The sequence below is a fragment of the Artemia franciscana genome, chromosome 12 (genome assembly GCF_032884065.1).
Source record: "Artemia franciscana chromosome 12, ASM3288406v1, whole genome shotgun sequence".
Classification (NCBI taxonomy): domain Eukaryota; kingdom Metazoa; phylum Arthropoda; class Branchiopoda; order Anostraca; family Artemiidae; genus Artemia; species Artemia franciscana.
The window spans coordinates 25,339,898-25,364,742 of record NC_088874.1 but is presented as its reverse complement, the minus strand read 5'-3'; the positions used below and the strand labels follow the sequence as shown (position 1 = coordinate 25,364,742).

The window sequence follows — 24,845 nt, the reverse complement described above, 5'->3', positions numbered from 1 at the left end:
TCGGATCTTAATGAAATTTAATATTAAAAGGACCTCGTGTCTTAGAGCTCTTATTCTAAATCCCGACTATATCCGGTGATATTGGGGGGAGTTGGAGAGGGAAACAATCTTGGAAAACGCTTAGAATGGAGAGATCAGGATGAACCTGGTGGGAAAAATAAGCACAAGTCATAGATACGTGATTGACACAACCGGAACGGATCCGCTCTCTTTGGGGGAGTTGGGGGGAGGGTTGATCCGGAATAATTAGAAAAAGTGAAGTATTTTTAACTTACGAAGGAGTGATCGCATCTTATTGAATTTTGTTATTTAGAAGGATATCGTGTCTCAGAGCTCTTATTTGAAATCCCGACCGGATCCGATGACATTGGGGGAGTTGGAGGGGGGAAACCTAAAACCTTGGATAACGCTTAGAGTGGAGGGATCGGGATGAAACGTGGTGGGAAAAAGCACAAGTTCTAAATACGTGATTGACATAACTGGAACGGATCCGCTTTCTTTGGGGGAGTTGGGGGAGGGTTAATCCTGAAAAATTAGAAAAAATGAGGTATTTTTAACTTGCGAAGGAGTGATCGGATCTTAATGAAGTGTGATATTTAGAAAGACCTCGTAACTCAGATCTCTTATTTTAAGTCCCTACTGGATTCATTGTCATTGGAAGGAGTTGGGGGGGACCAGAAATCTTGGAAAACGCTTAGAGTGGAAAGATCAGGATGAAACTTGGTGAGAAGAATAAGCACAAGTCCAAGTTATATGATTGACGTAATTGGAACGGATCCGCTCTCTTTGGGAAAGTTGGGGGGGATTTCCAATGCTTTGGCGAGTTCGGTGCTTGAAAAATGAGGTATTTTTAACTTACGAAGGAGTGATCAGATCTAAATGAAATTTAATGTTTAGAATTACCTCGTGTCTTAAAGCTCTTATTCTAAATCCCGACCTTATCCGGTGATATTGGGGGGAGTTGGATGGGGAAACAATCTTGGAAAACGCTTAGAATGAAGAGATCGGGATGTAACTTGGTGGGAAAAATAAGCACAGGTCGTAGATACGTGATAGACATAGCCAGAATGAATCCGCTGTTATTGTGGGAGTGGGGGTATTAATTCGTTAAAAATTAAAAAAATTGAGGTATTTTTAACTTACGAACGGCTGACTGCCTTAATGAAATTTGATATTTTAAAGGAACTCATGTCTCAGAGCTCTTATTTTAAATCCCGGCCAGAGCTGATGACACTGGGGGAGTTGGAGGGGGGAACAAGAAATCTTGAAAAAACGCTTAGAGTGGAGAGATCGGGATGAAACTTGGTGGGTAGAATAAGCAAATGTCGTAGATACTTGACTGACGTAGCCGGACTGAATCCGCTCTTTTTGGGGGAGTTAGGAGTGGGGGTCCATTGCTTTGGGAAGTTGGGTATTTCTGGACGTGCTAGGACTATGAAAATTGGTACGCGTGTTAGCTAGCTGCACAAATTGACTAGTTAAACTCTTTTTCCCGATTTGAGCATCTGGGGGCCTGAAGGAGAGGAAAAATTAGAAAAACTGAGGTATTTTTAACTTACGAGTGGGTGATCGGGTCTTAATGAATTTTGATATTTAGAAGGACCTCGTGTCTCAGAGCTCTTATTTTAAATCCCGACCGGAATTAAACCTCTGATTTTTCTTTTAAATCAATCTATTGATTCTTAGAATTTTCCTAGAACTCATGCCATATGAGCTCTTGGCTCTTCCGACCTCGTCACAAGTGCCATATGAGCTCTTGGCTCTTGTTCATTGCTACTATTATAATTTTTGATTTGGTCTGTTATTCCTTTTTACTTTGTTCACGTGCGTTTATATTGCAGTATTAATGTATGTTGAACGCTGCATCATGCCATTTTGTATGAATGTTTCATATTTGATGGATTTTCTTCTAGAATAAATAATCTATGTCAGTATTTCTTTAGCATTACCTGATTCTTCGAATTAAATTTAGCTGAATCCCGCTATCACAAAATAACATTATGACAGAACTTTAGCAAATACTTACTTTAAGATTGCCAGTACCCACTGATAAAAGAATATGTGAGACTATCAGGACTTTTTAAAGCTTTTGAATTCCGAAGGTGTAAGATTTTGGTATTGTCTTATTATTCGCTTCCATTCCAGTCTCTTCAAAAAAATGAACAAAATGACAATTTTCGATTAGGGCTATTACACTGCTAGGGCATCAAATTAGCGTAAGTTGGCTAATAAACTTCAATAAGCAACAAATAGGCGTAAATGAATGCTTACCGATGCTTAACAGATTTTGCAGGGTATATACAAACTCTAGTTCATTATATTTGTTTATTAAAAAGTCTAGCTTTGTTAAAATTGACTAGTAGTTTCTCTCTTGTTTTAGGTTTTGGAACCCGAGATTTGAATACGGCCCTTCAGGGCTGCTGATAGTAATTTAAAAAAATAAGTATCGTATCTTTTCTTGCTTAGTAATTGCAGTCACCTATAATGTCAGGCTATCGAGCATCTGTATCGCGTGGGTCTGAAGCCTGGGTATATAAATTACAATATAAACAATATTCAAAGTTGAAACACGCCATAATTTAAAATACCAACGGATGACGGTCTAGAACCCGCTTTTGGCCGATGGCCCACGCACAGATAAATATATAGACCTGTGAAACTCTGTAATCTCCTATCTTTATCATTTATTTTTCATTTCCTCGGTGTGTCTATTCAAACTAAGCTGCATTATTATTTTACAGATTCTGATTGTAAACATCCAGACGATTTTGACCAATTATCTGAGATTGGCTCTCATTTTGTTCGCTTCATGCCAGAGGATAAAGTTATTCTTGCCACACAGGATTTTATGAGACATTTTCAAATAGATTTTGGGCTCTCAATTGAAGCCGGAGGTCTTTACGTGAGGTTTGTATGAACTAATAGTTGCTCTCTTTTAATTATTACAAAAGAAGGAAAACAGTCAAAAGTGCAAGTTTCTTAGAGTTATGAATGTAATCAATTTGAATTTTAGCGCTAAAAACTACTAGCCAGAAATGCTTTCCACTAGAGGTATGGTTTCTATCTTTAAGCCTAGCTGATAGATTTTATCACCATTTATCTCTGCTTCGACACATTTGTAAACAGGAAATGAAAAACTGCACAAGCCAAATATCCCCCTCCCTCTCCCCTAAAATTTCTTTTTGGCCCACATTAATTATTACTGTCGAGTTTAAACTTAGGGTAATATGAGACCAACATTTTCAGGGATAAAATGATTCTAAAAATTGAAATGTCCAAAACTTAAATCGTTAAAAACGCATTTGTGCTAGTTGAATATCGCTATTCGAATAACGATTATTCCTAAATCGTTTTTGCTATTGTTGAATATCGATAATTTCTCTTTGTAGCTGTGTTGGCCTCATGCGGCCTCGTGTTGCAGTGAGTTGTTAGTAGTAGTAGTAGTAGTAGTAGTAATTTCTCTTTGGAAAGATACAAGGTGCCTTTTGGTTTGGTATCACTTTTTGCTGCCGATTTTAAACTTCGGGTAATATGAGATCAGCATTTTCAGGGATAAAATTGTTCTAAAAATGGAAATGTCTGAAGTCTAAATCGTGAAAATTGCATGTGTGCTAGTTGAATATCGTTATTCCTATAACGATTATTCCCATATTGTTATTCTTATTGATGAATATCGGTAGTTTCTCTTTGTAGCTGTTTTGACTTCAGGGGCCTTGGTGCTGCAGTGAGTATTTAGCAATAGTACTAGTAATTTCACTTTGAAAAATGCAAGATGCCTTTTGGTTCGGTATTACTTGCTAATGCCGTGTTTGAACTTCGGGTAATATGAGCTCAGCATTTTCCGGGATAAAATGGTTCCAAAAATTGAAATATCTGAAGTCTAACCTGTAAAAATCGTATTTGTTCGTGCTGAATATCGGTACAAATAATAAAAAAGAGTTAGAGATACTGAGACATCTTTTGCCTCAAATGAATCTCATTTACCTACTCTTCATAAGTAAATATCCCTTCGCAAATACAACCAAGAGCTTTATAATACCGTGATGTCTCTTCGGAAAGAAGCTTTTTGGTTTGTTATAACTTCTTACTACCGAGTTTGAACTTCGGATAATATGAGACCAGTATTTTCAGGGGTAAAATGGTTCTAAGAATTGAAAAGTCTGAAGTCTAAACTATATCGCATTGTTGCTTGTTGAAATTCGTTATTCTTAAGATAAATGAAAAAAAATGTGATAAAGAATAAAATGAAAAAAAAATATCTCAAATGTATCTCATTTACCCTGCTTCTCCTAAAGTAAACATCCCTCCGCAAATGCAACCAAGAACTTTATAACACAGTGACTTCTCTTTGAAAAGAAACCTTTTGGTTTGTTACAACTTGTCACTACCGAGTTTGAACTTCGGATAATATGAGACCAGTATTTTCAGTGGTAAAATGGTTCTAAGAATTGAAATGTCTGAAGTCTAAACTATAAAATGTTCTTTTCTAAACCGGAAAAGTTCTGGACCACTAATGCTATGTTTTAAAGGGATATTACCAAAAAATGGTAAATAATTAGCCTTCCAGAAAGCATGCACATTTAAATCTTTGTTTGCTTAAAGTTACATATGAAACTTGGGACCGTCTGTTTTTTTGAGAATTTAATTTAATATGCTCAGTCTCTTCTTAATATAGGTAATTATTAACGCTGGTTTCAGATTCAAAATTTTAGGTTTTAAGTTTAAGTTTCTGCTTTTCAATGGTATTATTTAGTGCTTTGAATATTTGCCTAATCCTAACTCTCCAGTTTGACGGTTGTAATAATTAAATCCTGATTGAATTAATAATTAAATAATTAATAATTATCAAACAGCAGTTAGGGGTCGAACACAAACTTGAAGCCAAGACAAAAAAAATCAGGGCTTGGATTTTATTTTCAGATATTTATTTAATAATTGCTTATTTAGTTATTATGTAATAGTGCATTGATCTATTATACAGCATCGGTAACTGCATTAGTGGGAATGACAGAACAGTTTCCTAGTAATCCTCCCTATCCTAAAAAAGACCTGTGATTGTAGTCGGACATAGATGCTCTCAAACTTTTTATCACATATTTCATTCATGAATATGTATATTTACGCAAGTATGTTGTTCCAAAGAATGAGAGGCTGTCTTTGTGCAAAAGTTTGATATTGGGAGTCTCATCCATGGGAAAAACTGGGGAAGATACGCATTTCATCCTCAAATGACATGTTCTTTGAATTTGTCCCTATAGCTTGATGACCCACATTCCATCCGGGGTACTGGCCACATCTGCTTTAAATGAGCTCTGAAATAGTCTCACTTGTTTTTTGTTTTTTTATCCGAGCCAGAAAGTCGCGACTAAAACCTTAGCTGCAGGTCTTTGAGGATCTTGCATTCAAATGACTTTGCAACTCATATGTTGCCACAGCCATGAACACTTTGCACTGCTGAAAGTATGCCAAGCCGTTTTCCTGTAGTTGTTAAAGATGCAAGATAAGTTTGGTCTGAAGGCCCTTAACGGGATGTATTAATCAGCTGCTAGATTCTTCTTTTGTCGTAGCTGTAGGCTAAAAAATTCAAATAACTAGTTATGTCTGTAGCAAAGGCCAATTTCTATACTCGCTCTTCATTAGAGAGCAAGCTGTATAACTTAGCCATCTTACTGCTGTTTAATATTTTAATTCTTACGGTTTTATGCCTATATCCTCCACCATGCCTCTTTAACTGTCTATTATTGATCCTATAAAGCTCAGTCTCTTTATTGAGGGACTCAGTACTTTGCTTATGTCTGCTATTTTGATACACCAAGTTTGCTGAGGAACAATGTAGTGCAGGAACATTGGTTGTCAATTGTTTTTGGCAATACACATCTGCTTTACTTAACCTATTATCTCTTTCTTTATGCCACTCATGCTTGGTCCTCCATCAACAGTAAGGCGACTGTGGAGTCAAAATTATAATTGACAAATCTTTTTTCCTGCCCATTTTTATATCCTTTGCGATAACAGTGTCCTTGCTATTTGGAGAAGCCTGTATTAGTATCATGCTCATGTCTTCATCTACGCATCAAATGAACATATACAGTTGAGAGGTGGAAGACTGTCCACTGATTCAACCATTGGAATTAAAAACTGGCGAAGCGTGCTTCCACATTTCACCATTTGGTTTGCAATGTCTTCACCCAGTTTGAAACACAATTGGGAATGACAAATAAGATCATTTGTAGACGGTTTACCGTTGTGTATCAGTCTACTTTTATAAAAAGTTACCAAAAAAACAGTTCGCCACTTTCATCAATTGAAAAAAACCTAAATTCAAAAAAAAAAAAATATATTGATAACAACTGTAATAACATTTGTATTTGGGTATGCTAACAGAGAATTATCTGTAATAATTGCTAGTTAAATTCTTTAAGAATCTGAAAAGTTTTTTGAGATTATTATTGACAGGTAGCAAGAATGTTCTATTTTGCAAGCAGAATTTGACAAAAAATTAGTTTTTCAAATTTACAAAGGGCCGGATAACAGTACTTTGTGCGCCACATCCGGCCGGCGAGTCATAGATTCGAGGTTCCTGATCTAGACGATTGGAGTTTCTTTATCCTCATTTATTTTCGTTCCAAACTATGATGTTTAACATTCTTTTAAGTGTTTTTCTTTTTTCAGATATCCTTATGATGAACCAATGGAAGTAGAGATGAGTCACTCTGACAATGAATTTTTCAGAGAGCTATCTGAGCGATACATTGGTTCTCATCCAACGATGAGTAAAACAGAAAGTCAGTGTCCAAATCCTGATGGGACTCACCCTCTTACTGGTGTTGTAAAAGGCTCTTCGCTCTCCATTCCTCGCGTTGGCTCTTTAATTGATTTTGGATACAACGCCCTTAGAGCTAAACTTGTAAGTTCATTATAAAAAAAAATTAATTTAAGGGATGGATGGAACTGATCAGATACAATTTTCCTGGGATTAACCAATGGGCTTAGGAATAAGTCGTAATAAAAGCAATTGTTTTTGAGAGTTATCAAAGTGCTGCGTTACTTCTGGTCCAATGGTGAGTAAAGTCCAAAGCCAGTGTCCAAATTCCAATGGGGTGCTTCCCTTATTCAGAACAGTAAAAGTGTCTATTCTGTCCTCTCCTCACACTGGTTCTCTAATTTATTTTGGATGCAATGACCTCAGAGCTAATCTTGTAAATATATTGTAAAATTAAAATTTTAGTTTTAGCAAAGATAGAATTGATTAGATGCAGTTCTCTTATGATGAGCCAGCGGGTGTAAAAATGAGCAGTACTGGCGGTAAAAGTTTCTGAGAGCTGTCTAAGTTTATATATATATATATATATATATATATATATATGGTAAAATTCTAGTTAATTGACTTCTCGCTATCTCAGAAAGGGTTTAGGTTAGGAAAATGAAACTTTCAGGGATGAATCTACAGACTAAAGTATGTCCCGGGAAAGTATTTTGAAGCAACTACCTCCACTCCTTCTCCCTCTTGAGGGGCTTGACCTTTAATAACCTTTAAAAATATGTGTGTTACAAAAGTGAAACCTTGCAAAATAGGTCTTCTGCTTAATTGAAGTACAACAAAATTGTTTTCAGCTTCATAACTTTGCTCAATTCCATTTTACAAGGTTTTAAAGATATGCAAATATATTTCTTAAATTTTGAAAAAAAAACATTGATTTTGCTCAAAATTCTATTCAAATAACAGGAATTGCATTTTCAGAACTAAAGGCAGAGAAAAAGCAACTAGTAACTGAATATTAATGTAAAATATTGTTTTGTCAAAATTTCAATAGGTATAGACCTGTGATGTAGGCAAATTTCAGGGCCCTCTAGAGGGAGAAGGAGTGGAGGTGGGTACTTTAAAATACCTTCCCGGGACATAATTGAGCCTGTAGACCCATCCCTAAAAGTTACATTTTCCTAACCTAAACCCTTTCCAAGATAGCAAGAAGTCAATTAACTAGAATTTTACCATATATATATATATATATATATATATATATATATATATATATATATATATATATATATATATATATATATATATATATATATATATATATATATATATATATATATAGTGAAGTTGGGTTTCCACCAATGTACAAGAGGGTAAGAACGTATGAAGGGCATTCTGTCTAGAAACATTTTGATTTTGCTATTTTCAGGAATTTTCATAGGTTTTATTTATTTTCTGCTGTTTCGGCAAATTTACTCTTCCCCACTCCACCCCACAAAACATTCCTGATTCCAAAAAATAATGTGTTGGTATCGAATAAGGTACGAGAGGTGACGTTTGAGTGAGCTGATTTATAGCACTTGCTGTAAAGTGAAAAAAAAAGAATAGGAAATTTGAAACTGGAATATAAGACAATAGTATTTTAAGAAATATCATGAAAGAATTAAGTATGCTAAATGAATGTAAAAGATCGAAATGTGCACCAGAATGTAGTGTTCTAAGTAGGTCTTTTCAATATAAAAGGATCTTATAGTTGTCCAATCATCACAGTGTTCAAAGATGCTTGTTTATAGAGTTATCAAAACATAAATAAGATAGCTGAGACTATAAACTGTTACTGTGTGAAATTTCCTCGTGGAAAATACTTGGTCGTATAAGTGAACTGAGGTACACTGCTTAAGGGGTCATTGGGAGCTAGGGGAATGGGTCTAAACAGCGGTGTCAATTCGTGAAAATCTAAGGGGGATATGGTTTTCATTTTTAATAAAAGAACAAAGAAAACATTCTTCAAAACCTGGGGAAAGCAATTTTTTTGTTTTTTCGATTTTGTAAAGAAAAGAAAAAGATAAATAGGCATTTTTCAAATCGCTCAGCTCGCTCTGCCCCTCCTAATGGGCATAGCTGGGTCAAAACGTGGCAAATGGGCATTTCAAGCAACTTTTTCCATTTTATCAATGAAAGTGTTCTTTGGAAAAATTCCAAGGGAAAAATTCCTCATAGTCTCCCCTGCAGATACGGCCTTGGTTTCATGTTCTTAGTTATCTTATATTATTTTTGCCTTCTTGTTTCTGAAGAAATGTTTTGTTTTCTTCTTCTTCTTTTTACAGATTTTACCGGGTATGCTTATTTTTGGGTGCATAGTGGCACGTAGGTATGATTTTCAGGGGGGGTTGGAGGATTTTTACTAAGAGAGTAGTGGTAAAAACTTGAAAATGGTGCATTTTTATGTCATCATTTCTGAATTTATCCACAGAGTCCTTCAAATAAATCTCAGTGACAAAGGCCTCTTCCTTTCCTCTCACCGCAGACATATACGTATGCCTAGGGCTTCCTCTCGAGACTCTTTTTACGTTTGTGATCTTATGTTTCTCAAGCAAGGTTTCTTTTTCTATTTTGATGTTCTTGTTTGATTAGTATGTATTTGTAGTTACACAAGTTCGGTTCAAGGGGACTGATGAATTTTTAACGTCTTTTTTTCCGTTTTCCCTGATGCGGTTCTTCAAACAAGTCCCAGTGGTAAGAAGGGGGGGGGGGGGTTGAATGCAATATTAGAAAGTGAGCTTTGAGAATCCTTTAGGATTATTTGGCCCCTCTCTGTCATTCTTGTGTATGAATCAATGTTTTAACTTAAAACTTTGTGGTTTATCCTTTTTATTTTTGCGCGTAATATTTTACACAACTTAAGGGCTTAATACCCACACGTCTAAACATGTGGTCACAATCTCCAAATCTACCGTGCATCATCGTTAAATAAACTGTTCCAAAATTGTCCAGTACATCTACATTCTGTATTATTTGTATTTCCACAAACATTTATTTTTAAATCTTTATAAGATACACATGAAATGCTCGGTCTGTACTAGCTATTGGAAGAGTCCCGCTCTGTTACGTTGAAAGTTTTTAGTCAACTTCAAAATTTTCCTGAACTTCTCGAAACATCAGGAAATAAATTACCGTTTTCTGAAAAAAAAAGATCTTCAACAGATCGAAGCAAGTGCTGTCTACGTCTAGATTGGGGGATTCAAAATTCAAGGATTCATCTAGATTCAAGATTTAAAGGCTAGACTAGAACCTTGTAAAACGATTTGAAGAACTTTTTGAGGTTGGTTGTGAAAGTTAAGAGCCCACTGCTTTTCTTTCTAGGAAAGGATACTACGATTGGAAAGCATTCATTGGCAAAGAGAAGGCTGATATTCATATGGAATGTAATAATACCCTAACGTTGAACTTCCGCCACTGCTCATTTTTGAAATCAGTTAAATCCAAAACCATTCCCAATGTATTTTTAGCTAGGATTTAGATCTAATTCTAACCAGAATCGAAGTTGAGGGGATTTGGACTAAGCTAAGATTGGCCAATCAGAATATTCTTCTGAAATCCTGGTCGATTAACTTCTTCAAAAGTACAAAAGAAAATCAGAATTTTTACTAATTTTAAGTTTTAATAGCTACTAAAGTTTAATATCTTCGGAACGAGCTTGAAGGGTTTCACCTCAACTTTTGTATATCATTGTATTGTATCAGATTAACGACACTTCTTGACGACTAAGGTCTCTGCGTCGGTCCTGCAGTGCATTGCTGCAGCATGATTGACCTCTGGGTCCCGTATTACCAAGCTAAGGTCAAATCCGCTGCGCCACCACAGGACTTTTGTATATCATTCTGAATCGACCTTTAATGTTTGAATGCACAAAGCCTTGAATAGTTTTGGAAGCAAAGTCATTATATTTGAAAGACATTGAGCTATGGCTGGCGAGTCTAGCATTGAGTGAATGCTCTGGAAGTGTTAGAGGATTGACAATCTTTTATAAGATGTGTGTAGCATGTTAAAAATTGAAGTATGGAAAAATGCGAATCAGGATAGAATGTTTTGATAGGGGTGATTACTTTAAGGAAAACTAAATACTGGAAACGTAAGCAATGTTTCTTATGTATCCTGTGATATATGCATATTTCTAGTACAGAGTATCATTTGTGTATTTTACTTGTAACTTCATCGTAACAGGTAAAAAAAAAAAAAAAAAAAAAAAAAAAAAAAAAAAAAAAAAAAAAAAAAAAAAACTTGAAAAGAGGCTTTCCAGTTTGGGTTTCTTTTTGTAACTCTAAGTGACGAAGAGTGTTATTGATTAATCTGAATGAGCTCAAATTGATCTCAAATTTTTTATGTTCTAATTATTTTTGGTTTATTTTTCTTCTGTCTACTCAACGGAAGCGCTCAGACAGGTAAACCCGATGGAAACAACTATTCATGTTCTTCTCTAGTTTCCTCTTCAACGGCCCTTGTCCATTTAAAAAAAAATCTGTTCGTGGGTGCAGGCAAAGTCAGACTTTATATTATTGTTTTGACGGTATCTTGCTGGTAAAAAACTATATGCCTGTACTTTTATTTCAGGTATCTGCTCACGTCAGCTGTTGCCTGTTTCCACCTGCTAAAGATCTACCCCATTTGTGGATGGATAATCTAGAAAGCCTAATGTCATTCTTAGATGCTGCAAACCAAGGTATTTAGTAATTAAATGAAGACATTTAATTACTAGTTAATGAATTTGAGATTTAAGGCAAACCTCCCAATGGGAAAATAGGTTTCAAGTCTGGTAAATGTACAGGAAGTGTTTTGGGGAGAGGAGAGGAGTTCTAGCTCTGTAAATAAACGCAAAAATAAACAAACTGTTTGAAAATCAAAAAAAAAGCTTATAATTTCGAGATTTAGAAAGGAGTGCGTGTCTATCTTCCCTTTTGCACTCTCCTTTTTAACTAGTTACTTCTATTCTTCCTTTTCCTTTTACTTGTATGCTTTTTTTACTTTATTGCTTCTAGCAAATTTGGATGAAATATAAATCATGTTCTAATTATAAGACTGTTTGCAAATCCAAAGCTTAGAATTAAATTAAAAACAGAAAATTCCATAAAGTAAAGTGACAAAGAAGGAAACTTTCGACGTAATACCTTCAATTAGGTATATTTTTTTTTTCAAGACCACCAACAAATAAACGTTCAAATGGGAAGAAGTCGGTGATCAGTAATCAGTATTCTCAGTATAATCAGTAATCAGTGTATTAGACAGTGAAAACAGATACAAAAGTCTAAATGTTTTGTCCACATATACAGCGATCGTCATCAGCAGAAAGTATTAAAATTAACACTAATATATTCATGCATAATAAAATAATAGCTTCCCCCATTCAAAGTCGTGAGTTGTAAATTTTCTTTTTTAATATTGCCTAAATGTAAGTGGAATTGCCTAAATTGCCTAAAGAAGGAAACTAAATTGGTGCTTATATCAGCGGGATATTTTACTCCTTGGTTCATAAAAACTGCAACCAAGAACACGGTTTAAATTGTGGGAGCCCAGTTGAAATTTTCTGGAGACGGCTCAAGCGTTTTATTTGTAATTTAGTGGGATTTCTATATACTGACACTGAAAAATTTTGGAATATGCAGGGTTCAAGGTATCTTTGAGAGTTCCTAGTCTTCTAAGCCAGCTAACGTTTTGGTGTAGATATCAAAGGCTGTTGAATTTTTTAACTGCGTCCTGAATTTAGCCTGAAAAGGCCTTTCTGTCTAGCCTGTGGCAACCTTTAGATAAGAGAGTCGTTTATATTTCCGTCATATGACGTAGCATTCGAAATAGGTTGTAAAGATGTAGCAAAAAAAATTCGAGTAAGAAATTTTTGAATAGGATCACAGAAATCAAGCAAAGGAAAAATCTGTTTCGTTTATTGATACTGCAATAAACATGCTCTGAACAACAGTCTGTGCCCTTCAGCGATACTCCAGCATCAAGGGAATACAAACAAATAGAAAAGAATATGCACATGGTAGCCAAAAGAGGATCTGGTTGTGACGAATCAATGGAAATATGAAACCAAATAATATATCCCCTTACAAAGGACATTCCGTTCAGAAGAAATATAAGTGGACTGAAAAAAAAACAAGAGCTAAGAGCTCATATGACACTTGTGGCGAGGCAAGAAAAGCTAAGAGCCAAGAGCCCATATGGTATGAGCTCTAAAAAATTCTAAGAATCAATAGATTGATTTAAAAGGAAAATCAGAGGCTTAATGTCGGTCAGGATTTAAAATAAGAGCTCTGAGTCACGATGTCCTTCTAAATATCAAAATTCATTTAGATCCGATCACCCACTCGTAAGTTATAAATACCTCATTTTTTTAATATTTCCTCTCCATTCAGCCCCCCAGATGGTCGAATTTGGGAAAACGACTTTATCAAGTCAATTTGTGCAGCTCCCTGACGCGACTATCAATTTTCATCGTCCTAGCACGCCCAGAAGCACCAAACTCACCAAATCACTGAACCCCTCCCCCCAACTCCCCAAAAGAGAGCGAATCCAGTATGGTTACGTCAATCACGTATCAAGGACATTGTTTATTCTATCCACCAAGCTTCATCCCGATTCCTCCACTCCATGTGTTTTCCGAAATTTCCGTCTCCAACTCCCCCCAATGTCGACAGATCTGGTCGGAATTTGAAATAAGACCTCTGAGACATGAATTCCTTCTAAGCATCAAATTTCATTAAGATCCGGTCACCTGTTCTTAAGTTAAAAATACCTCAAATTTTTCTAATTTTTCCAAATTAACACCACCACCACCCCCCAGCAAAGAGAACGGATCCGTTCCAATTATTTCAATCACTAATCTAGAACTTGTGCTTATTCTTCCCATCAAGTTTTATCTCGATCTCTCCACTCGAAGTGTTTTCTAAGATTTCTGTTTCCCTCCTCCAATCCCCTATGTCCCCGGATCCAACTCGAGTTGGAAATGGAGCATCTGAGACATAAGATCCTTCTATATATATCAAGTTTCATTAAGATCCGATCACCTGTTCTTAAGATAAAAATACCCCAATTTTCACATTTTCCAAGAATTCCGGTTTCCCCCTCCAACTCCACCCAATGTCACAGGATCTGGTTGGAATTTAAAATTAGAGCTTTAAAGCACAAGATCCTTCTAAATATCAAATTTTATTAAGATCTGGTGAGCCGTTCGTAAGTTACAAATACCTCATTTTTCCGAATTACCCCCCCCCCCCCCCAACTCCACCAAAGAGAGCAGATCCGGTCCGGTTATGTCAGTCACGTATCTTATACAGATTTATTCTTTCCATCCAGTTTCATCCTGATCTCTCCTCTTTAAGTATTTTCTAAGATTTTCGGTCCCCCGCCCAACTGACCCCCTCCCAATGACGCTGGATCCAGTTGAGATTTAAAATAAGAGATCTGAGTTACGAGGTCCTTCTAAATATGAAGTTTCATGAAGATCCGATCACTCCTTTGTAAGTTACAAATACGTCATTTTTTTATTTTTTCAGAATTAAGTTAAAAACACTTCATTTTTTCTTTTTTTTTGAATTAACCGGCCCCCCACTCTCCTCCCCCAGATGGTCAAATCGGGAAAACGACTATTTCTAATTTAATCTGGTCCGGTCCCTGATACGCCTGCCAAATTTCATCGTCATAGCTTACCTGGAAGTGCCTAAAGTAGCAAAACCGGGACCGACAGACCGACAGAATTTGCGATTGCTATATGTCACTTGGTTAATGCCAAGTGCCATAAAAATGGCTGTATCATATCAGTCAAGGTACATTGCAGGGACATCGCCGTATTCAGTATTTATTTTTGTCTGTTTTTATTTCTGGCCGCCTTGCATATTTTAACATTTTTAAGATAACATTAACATAACAAATTAACATAACATAATAATTCATTTTATTAACATTGTACAATTTTTATGCTTCACGTGAAGTACGAAATAAAATCACAAATCGTACCAGTTTGGATACAAATTATTACAGTTTCATTCACTCTTGAAACGAATGAACGCTGGGGGTGGGGGGTCTAGTTGAACTGATTATATAATCGTCCATTCACCCCTTTTAAAAAAGTATTTTTTTATGGCACTAATATGGAGAGAAAAAAACGGAAAATTACTTGAAGTTTTTGAAAGAGATCATTCAGGCAGACTTCATCGAAGTAAAAAAAAAATCATAATATATTGTGAGAATTGATGCGAAAACTACCGAAATTTTGAGCTCTTTACTTAAAAATACCAAAATTTTAGTTTAAACTTGGACGCCTTTCGATATCTCTTATTCACGGAAAAACCATGGGGATAAACAACAAATGACAAAGTTATCAATTAAACCAAGAACAATAAACATCCAAGTAACAATGAAGTAGCAATAAAATAATTCAAAATTTAATAGAAACGAAAATTTTTTCGTAATGTTGAAAGCCAATGAGTTTTATCTTCAAGTTGGCTCAGGTAGGACGTGCCATGTAATTTCAATTTACTTGGGAAAGTATTTTTAACAAAAAAAAGTATGAAGAGGATAGAGCTTAAAATTCATTTAAAGTTTTGTTGGAAGTATTGAACAAAACTATAATAAATTTTTAATCTGTCCTTACAATATGACCTTTTGATGCATACACATCATTGTGGGCTAGTCTGTTCTTTTTCATATGGCCTGTTGGTAGTGTAAATGGTTCAGTAGGATCTTATCTCAGGGACCTGAGAATAAAATCTGCTCTTGAAACAGAAAAAGCCGTTGGACAATACTGGGATGTGGATCGTCAGAATGCCATTAGGCGATTCTGTTGATTCGTTACAATTTGGTAAGATTCGTACGAATACATGAACATTTGAATGTCTGTACCTAAAAATCGCTTCTTCCAAGATTAAACAATTCCTTTGTGCCAGGTTTCATAGGGGCCCAGGACGTGGTCAAGTTAAGGTTGTTTGCAGGCTTTTATAAATAAAGCCATTGAAATTCAAAATAAATTATTAAAATTCTTTCAAAGGATTTGAATTTAATTACCTTTCTTTTTAATATCTGTACATATTTCTCCATCCCAAAATTAATATGACATCTTGAAGAATGTGCTTAATGTGTGCTTATCACGCAAGTTATAATGGCTCGTTATAGTTTTTCATGGATTGTGTGAACCATTAGGGCATATGTAAAATTAAAATTATGTTTTTAATTCGAATCTAGTTCACAGTATTGTATGGTTTACTTTTTTAAATTTCAGTTTCACGTTTAGAATGTTTGGAATGTTGCGCTCAAAAGTCATCATTCTTTTTTCTTTCTTTTTTTATGTGAGGAATTTCAGGGAGTTTTATTGGAAACAAATCTAACACTGTTATACGGACAACTTCTCTAGCCAAACTTATTTACGGAAATTTTTGTTTAGTCGCAGAAGCAAACTAAATACATAGCTTTGTTTCTGACGCTTTATTTTTAGGAATCCGAGGAAAGGTACGTTCTTTTGACGGAAAAATGCTCAAAGAAGGTCGAATCCGTGTTGACGATGAATTACATCCGATAAATATGGAAGAAAGTTCTGGCACCTTTGCTACATTTCTTACAGAAGGTCGCCATACGTTATACGTAAGTAAAGACAAATTTATTATAGTCCTCATGTTTATTGACTTGTGTTAGAAAACCTTAAATTTGAATTAGATTTTTCCTGGATGGAAATGTGTAATTGGGATGCTAAATGGAAATATGAGCTGTTAAATAAAACTGCTATCCGGTCACTGCTGCTGTTGTTGAGTAGTATTATCTGATTATGGTGTGCAACTAGATTCCAGTTTAACTCAACCCAGTTCAATTTGCCCCATTTAATTTTGATCTTTGTTCAGCTCGTTCAATTCAATCGTTCAACTTATTCAATTCAACTTATTCATTATTCAATTCAATTCAACTTAAACCCCTACGGTAAATTTGTTGTGATTGATCACATCTAAAGGAAACAATGCAAAAAAATAGAAGTGGTACACTTAGATTCCTTAGTTTGTGGACTTTCCAACCATAGTCACCTTTCTGATAATGCAACCCTCTTCCCCTGATAGTCCGTGATATAGCCCTGATGATATAATTCTTTTTTGCCATCTCGAGATGCGTCATTTCTTCTTTGTTTGCCGTTCTTGATCGAGTAAAAAGATTTCCGCCAAGAGATTTCAGTACGATTTTTTTATGAAAATATTATTTGGAATGCTACATGTAGATAACAATGTAGATGATCTGATTAATAGAAACATACTGCAATTACAAAGTAAAAGTTTCTTTGTTTTTGCGCTTTCTTTTAGTTTTTATATATCCTAGGACCATCAGGGGGGAGTGCATTTTCAGAAAAGCGACCAGGTTAGGAAAGAGCATAAAATAAGGAATATATGGTACTATTTTTATTTGACTAGCAGATTTTCTTTAGATATGGTCAACTATAGAAAATTTACCCCCCCCCCCCGCCCATTCAACCTAATTTAACCTAATCTATTGCAGGGCCATGAGTGCACGGGCTAGATTTAAATGAGAGTTGAATCAAACGGGGGTTAGCCTGAACGACTGTTGATGTAAATGGGTCGAATTGAACAGGGTTACATGAGAATCATTACACTTATTTCAAGTATAGTGGTACTGGTTTTATTTTGATCTGCAAAATAGACAAATGTTTGTATTTTTTAACTTTACTATTACAAGAAAAAAATGTGTCTTTAATTTCGACTATCTTTTGATAAGGCAACCCTAGGATCCAACCATAAAGGAATGATAAATTAGCCCTAGTATGTAAAGATGGGTGAAGTGGGATACACACATAAACACATCTCTCCCCTCATTCCTTTCTTTCCTATAATTCCCAAAAACCTATTGGTATTTCAACTTTGGTACTTGAGAAAAATATATGTCCTTTCTCCTTAGCTGGACAACTGTATCGTAAGTTAGACTATGAAAAGAGCTATGTAAGGCTGCTGAAGAGTTGCTGTAATCCCAGGTTTCACTCTTAGTGCCATTTACTGTCCTGATGACGTCTTTTTGCTAGTAAGTCCTTCTCAAAAAATTTGGGACATATTTCTGAGAGTATCTGCTCTTGTTGATCTCAAGATGACCAATGATAAAAGAAAAGTCTTGACTAAAGACGATTCTGTCTCATCTACATCACTGAACCACTAACAAGTTGAACTGGTTGAGAAGTTTAAATATCATTTTGACGAAGTTTGTAGTGACAACTTATAGTTATAGCTGTATTGACAAAATGTGACAACTATGGCTCCGGGATTTTGAATCAAGATCGATATCGAGGTCAGTGTAAGAATATCTAAGCCACTATGTTTTCCTCTGTGGCTGTAAAACTTGGCCTATGAACAAAGAAAATTCGAATTCAGGTCCTCGACTCCTGTGGTCATAGATGTATAAGGCACGTACTTGGATTGAATATTTGCGACCAGTATTGAAAGAGTCAATAATACTGTGATGTGGATACTTTGCCTATTCATGGAATGGTAGACGATGCAACCTTGCCTCAAAAAAAAACCTATGACCCATGACCGTGGTTAGCAGAAAATGGCCCTCTTCCATTTCTTAATATTTATAAAGACATAACTCCTATCTTGCGAGCTGAAAGAAGAACAACAAACCAAGATTCTGGATGTTTGATTTGCTTCATTATCTTTTTCTATCCCAGTTTAATCCCATTATCGCAATTCTTGCCGGGTTTTTTTTTTTAAATTAACCATACGTTAAAAAAAAAAATTCCAAGAAAGTTTCTTATATTTTTTTGGACAAAAGAGTTGTTATCTTGATATTAAGTGGTTTGTTAGAATTATACTAGAAAAATGTGTTATTGTTATTACTTTAAATTGTAATTGATATTAATGCCACTTAGCTAAAATTGAATCGCAACACCTAATTGAAAATCATGGTTTTCTGTTCATTAGACCTTTGAAAAGAAAACTTTACCCATGTCTTCTTGGAGATTTACTCATAGATGAAAAAGGCCTTTTTTTCTTTAAGGAAAAAAGGCAATCTTGTTGATTAATAGTCAAAATATAATAGTTAATAGTCAATAGTTAATAGTTAAGTCAAATCAAAGATTAATAGTTAATAGTCAAAATGTCTAACAATGACTGTCAATAAACTAAATCTATGGAAAAAAATTTCTTCTTTTATTTTAAATTAATGTTTATTAAAAAAAAAACTGGTAGCTGTCTTTGTATGTGTGTCTATTGTTTCTTGTTAAGCTATAAAATTCTACTGAGTATTTACTTGAGGTTTATTTGAATATTTGTTTTTATATTACAGGTTACTGCTCCGGATCATTTGAAAGTCGTTGAATATTATGTTATAAAAAATCAAATTCAGTACCTTGATGTTAGTTTAGAGAGACCCCAGATAAAAAATACCCACCAAAATATCTGAGCTATGATGAATTGACGACTGAACTCAAGAAAATTTCCAACTCTCATAGGAACATAACCTGTTTGAAAAGGTACCTCTTTTATCTCTTTCTACTTTTTCAATGATCTGCATTATTGCGCCAGGCACATACCCTGTTTTAAATCACAAACAAATGAAAATTGTTATGGAAAAAGTACCCATCCCCTCCTTGAAAAAATATATTTTTCTTTATGTAAAGAAAACTTCTGACTGTCATATGCATAATATCTTTATCGGTAAACTATCTCATAACGGTGCACGTGGTGAAGTACTTTCATGGTTCTCATCATACCTCAGTGGCAGATTTGTTGCTGCTGAAGCTGTAGACGAGCAAGCTCCAGTGGAAGGCTGAGATCCCCAAGGTTAATTTCTAAGGGTATCTCTCTTCCTTGTCTATGTCAATACCTCTACTAGCTTTTAGAACCTTCTACCAATGTCAGCTGTGAATTGTGTCATAAAAGCTACTCTCAGGCTATATCGACGTCTACGTCAGATAACCAAGAAGAAGTGGTAACATTCGTGGATGACAGTACTCTAGGTGCCACACCTCAAGGTAGATCATTAATTAAATTCAAGTTCCAAGGAATGACCTAGAAAATATTCAATCGATTTGACAGAAATCTACTAGGCTTAAACTTAGGAAAACCCGTACTTCCTTATTTGTGTTGCGAGAGCAACACTTTGGTTTTGTCGTTTGTTTTTTTTTTTTTTTTCTAATGATTTCAGCTTATTCCCAGAAAGTGGTAAGTGTCTAACCTCTGCGGTTTTTACGGAAAGTGTGAACCTTAGGCCGGATTGATGAATGTGACTTTGCATTTTGGAAAGCTTCGTTTGTGATTTCAACTGTGTTTATCATTCGGTTTTGGCACTTGGTTGGTCTACGGCAAAAGTCAACTTTTGAACTAAGACAGTTAGATTTTTTTTTTTTTTTACGGCAATCGATAGCTCTTGATGAGTTGATCAAGTATATGTCATCCATTTTTCGGTAGAAAATTCCTTCATGAGATGTACCAGTTTGAAAGTTTAAAGGGGTTTAAAACTTCAGTAGTAAGGTACACAGTGAAACCAATAATAGGCCGATACCAATGTGAGATACATAGGGAAGTCTTAGCAACAGTCGGCTGTTAGCTCATAATCATCTTCGGCAATGAGGGGTTCGCAACCTTTGCTATTAGTGCACCTATTATTTGTTTCCGGTGTATTTGACGTAAGACCAATTTGGTTCCAGTGGTAAGACATGTAGGGGACTTGTTTATTTTAAGATCCTTACAGATTAACAAGTTCAGCGTTTAATCGAAGCGAGGAAACAAAACAAAGTATTTCTCTCGCAACACTTTGCTCGGCGAAGCCGAACTAACGGTGCCGCAACACCTCACGTTGCCCATGCAACGTAGATCTAGTTTTTAGGTAAGAGCTGTTCCGGCAATAACTGAGCTTTGTACACCAATAGCCTCCATAAGTCGCCCATTGTACCGATATGTGCAACTGTATGAAACGTGCTGCTTAAGCTGTATATTCAGTTAAGAAGGGTCAAAGTCACCCATGGAACTCCCATGGAATCATCCGTAGACTGAAGCAAATATATCCTTTTCCTATCTTCCATCTTTTATACTTCTCGCTTATGTATCCTCATCTGTATGGATGTCAACATTTTTATCTCTACTTACATCTGTACACCAGCATTAGGAGAAAGCGGCTAGAGTCTGACAGTCATATACATGCGCTCTTGTTGATCTTCTGAAGATGAAGAAATTTTATTTGAATCTTTGCTGGCATATCAATACTTCAACGGAGATCTCCCATCTTGCTATTCTCGATTACTTTAATTAGTGGGGGAATTAAATACGTTAGCAGTTCGTAGCCAGGATGATGTAATAGTTCTGGCGAAGAAAATATTATTTTACATTAAATATTTTACGTTAAATATTTAATGTAAATATTTAGTTTGGATATTTTAAGTATGATTATTAATTAGTTATCATAAGTTATTTCCCAAAGAACGATCCATCGAATGCTTTGGGATATTATTTTTGAAATTATTTATTTATGTAATTATTTAGTATGGATATTTTAAGTATGATTATTAATTATTTGTTATAAGTTGTTTCCTAAACAACGGGCCATCGAACCTTTTGTAATATTATTTTTGTAATTATTTACTTAATGCAATTAATTAGTATGGATATTTTAAGCATGATTATTAATTAGTTATTGTAAGTTGTATCCCAACTGATCAAACCCTTTGGGAATTTTATTTTCTTATTATTTATTTAACGTAATTATTTAGTATAGATATTTTAAGGAACATTATTCATTAATTATTATAAGTTGTTTCCCAAATAACTGGCCTTTGAACCCTTTGCGATTTGATTTTGTAATTATTTATTTAATGCAAATATTTGGTATGAATATTTTAAGTATGATTGTTAATTGTTTATTATCAGTTGTTTCCCAAATAACGGGCCATCGAACCCTTTTGGACATTATTTTTATAACAATTTATTTAATGTAATAAAAAAGCACTTGAACTTTTCCCATATTATTCTATAAGAAATGACTGTAAGTCTTTGTATCATGCACGAGTAGAGTAAAAGTTTGTTTTTCTTTGTTTTAATTCCAACTCCCCTCCCGTTGAGGTTTTTAGATTGATAAAGCCAATTTTTTTTCTTTTGAATTTATAGTACAAGGGCTAACTAGAAAACAAGTTAAGTTTTGCAATGAACACTATATTTTAACCTACTTTTTAACCTAGTCTCAGCTTAAATTGAGACGTTAGTCACAAGCCTACACCAGTAAATTGAAAACCTCTTTACAGTTTTGTCAGCTGGGATCTTTTGTAAACTAAGTACGATACGTGAGGATGAGGTAATATCATCATTCTTTATTCGGAGTGTTTGCTCACCTTAATATTCATCCAACTATGATGGCTAGACGCTCGTGATGATTAAAAGAAAAATATAAGATAAAGATACTCCAGAGCTATGATGGCGTGCATAGGGCCAGATCCGTAATGTCGTTTCTGAATATTTAGATATATGGAAATAATTATCCCGAAAACTAGGGAGAATGCCAAGCGTGCAGCATTGTTCCCCCTCTTTTGGAATAATCTTCTTTACGATTTGAATAGAAAATAAGGTACTTGTATGATAAACGCCCTACAATTCAACATATTCATTCATTGACGCATTATAGAACCGTTTTTGTTTGTTTTTTTGTTTTTTTTTGCTAGTTTCTTTCAGCTTAGCGTGAGACAAGACAAAGAGACATGACAGAATAGATGGAAAATATATAATTTAGGCTATATATTTGCACATTAGGGGGTGGGGGGGGAGTATTTGGACAGGGTGAATTTAAAAAACAATTCTTACTGCGTAATATGCAGAATAATTGTACCTAACACATTAGGTATGCAGACCCGCTCTACTCTACACCCACCCCACCCCTAATGTGCAAATATATAGTCCAAATTTGTTTCTAAAGTATTATATTTTTATCTTACTTTGGTATATTTGATTAGGGTTGAGCGTCAGAGAAACATATTAGAAGAACATTAGGTAGGAAGTATATCATACAAGTACCGAAAATAATTTAAGGCATTAGGTTTTGCGTGCATCTGGTTTCCTGGAGAGAGTGTTGAAAGTTCAGTTCGCTTTTTCTTTTTCTTCAATTTTGTAGGTCTTTGGATTATTATATAAAAACAATTTTCTAGCATTGGGAAAACAACTGAGGATCGTTCAATTTGGGCTCTACAGATTATGGCAAATGCAACAGGCCATTGCAACTCAGATGAACAGGCTTTTGCGTTGCCTCTTATTCGATTCATTGGAGGACTCAGCGGGAAAAATTTGCTTTCTGTTGAAATCCTTCGACAATTTTCTAGCTACATAATACAACAGTTTAATGTGAAAATGATGGATAGAGTCATTGAAATCATTCCCGTGGTTGAACGGTGACAAGTTGGATGGTACAAATTCTTCCTGTGAGGACCTCAAAGCGGGTGAAATAGCAAATTCTTTTGGTTAGAGCACCATTTTTTATAATTATTATTATTATGATTATTATTATTTATTGAAACAGGAATTGATATTATTTGTCTCGAAAGTTACTATACCCAAATGACAAGCGACAAACTTTAAGTTTACGGGTTCAAAATCCAAAGTAATATAATCCTTAAAGTACTAAGGACAGTGAAATTGGGGGGTATGATTGTTTGAACTGGTTAAATGAAAACTTAAGCAACCACATACATCTTAAGAATGGAAAAAATTGAAAATTACATTTTTAATAATAAAAAAGATCTGCATATGATTTTATGCAGTTTATGGTAGGAGTGATTGGCAAATTGAAAAGAAAGGACTAATTAAGGTTAAGGTTATAAAAGGTAATAATTAATAAGGTAATATTAAGGTTATAAGGTTAAAAATTAGTAATAGTAACTGTAATTATATTTTCTGGCAGTTCAGACCTAACTAAATCACGCTCTTGTCTCAGGGGACCATTGTTTTTACATTCCAGGGGGCTGAACTGGCAGAGGCATACCCCTGACCCCTACCGTAAATCAGGACTTTGGTCCTGGCGACATCAGGACTTGAAACCGAGTCCTGAAGGACATGAACAAGTTCAGTTCCAAACTGGAACAAGGCCAGTGTCCCATCCAATGGGGTAGAAAAAAAAAACAAAATATATGACGCTAAACAGCTTAAGAAGGTATAGTTCTCCGTTGAAGTTGTAATTGTCTTTGGGAACCAACAAGTTTTTAATGTTTTAATTTTCATGGATGAAAAGCTTTGTCAAATGTAACTAACTAGTTTCTCTTATTAATTTTCACGATTCCACGTGGCAACAATGAAGAAAATATAGTTATAGCCTAAAAACTTCATAATTTTGAAACAGCAAAAAAGATCTTAGAGAATCTTGGTTTCCTGGTATGAACTGATCTAAGGTGGGCTTAGGGGCACAAAATGTTTTCATTTTGAAGTTCTTGGTACTTGCAAAAAAAAACAAGAGCTAAGAGCTCATATGGCACTTGTGACGAGGTCGGAAGAGCCGAGAGCTCATATGGTACGAGGTCGGAAGAGCCAAGAGCTCATTTGGACGAGGTCGGAAGAGCCGAGAGCTCATATGGTACGAGGTCGGAAGAGCCAAGAGCTCATTTGGCACTTGTGAGAAGGTCAGAACCTAAAGTTAAACTTTATAGCACAAGATCCTTCTAAATATCAAATTTCATTAAGATCTGGTCACCCTTTCGTAAGTTACAAATACCTCAATTTTCAAAATTACCTCCCCCCTCCCAATTCCACCAAAGAGAGCAGATCCGGTCCAGTTATGTCAGTCACGTATCTTAGACAGGTTTCTATTCTTCCCATCCAGTTTCATCCTGATCTCACCGCTTTAAGTATTTTCTAAGATTTCCGGTCCCCCCAACTGCCCCCCCCCCCCCAATTACGTTTGATCCGGTTGAGATTTAAAATAAGATATCAGAGTTACGAGGTCCTTCTAAATATGAAGTTTCATGAAGATCCGATCACTCCTTCGTAAGTTAAAAATACGTTATTTTTCTTATTTTTCAGAATTACCCCCCCCCCCCCCCCGCAATTGAGCGGATCCGTTCCAATTATGTAAATTACGT

At 35.2% G+C, this 24,845-nt stretch overlaps 2 protein-coding genes across 3 annotated transcripts in view; both read left to right on the top strand.

Annotated features, from left to right (window-relative positions):
- LOC136033915 (carboxypeptidase D-like) overlaps positions 1-24,845 on the top strand; it is a 218,828-nt gene that overhangs the window by 158,573 nt on the left and 35,410 nt on the right. The window lies entirely within an intron of this gene.
- On the top strand, positions 2,740-23,169 carry LOC136034159 (carboxypeptidase D-like). Its single transcript, XM_065715342.1, has 6 exons — positions 2,740-2,907; positions 6,673-6,907; positions 11,372-11,480; positions 16,245-16,390; positions 19,082-19,140; positions 22,926-23,169. The coding sequence occupies exons 1-6, from the start codon at positions 2,810-2,812 to the stop codon at positions 23,167-23,169; spliced, it is 891 nt and encodes a 296-aa protein (XP_065571414.1). The 5' UTR covers positions 2,740-2,809.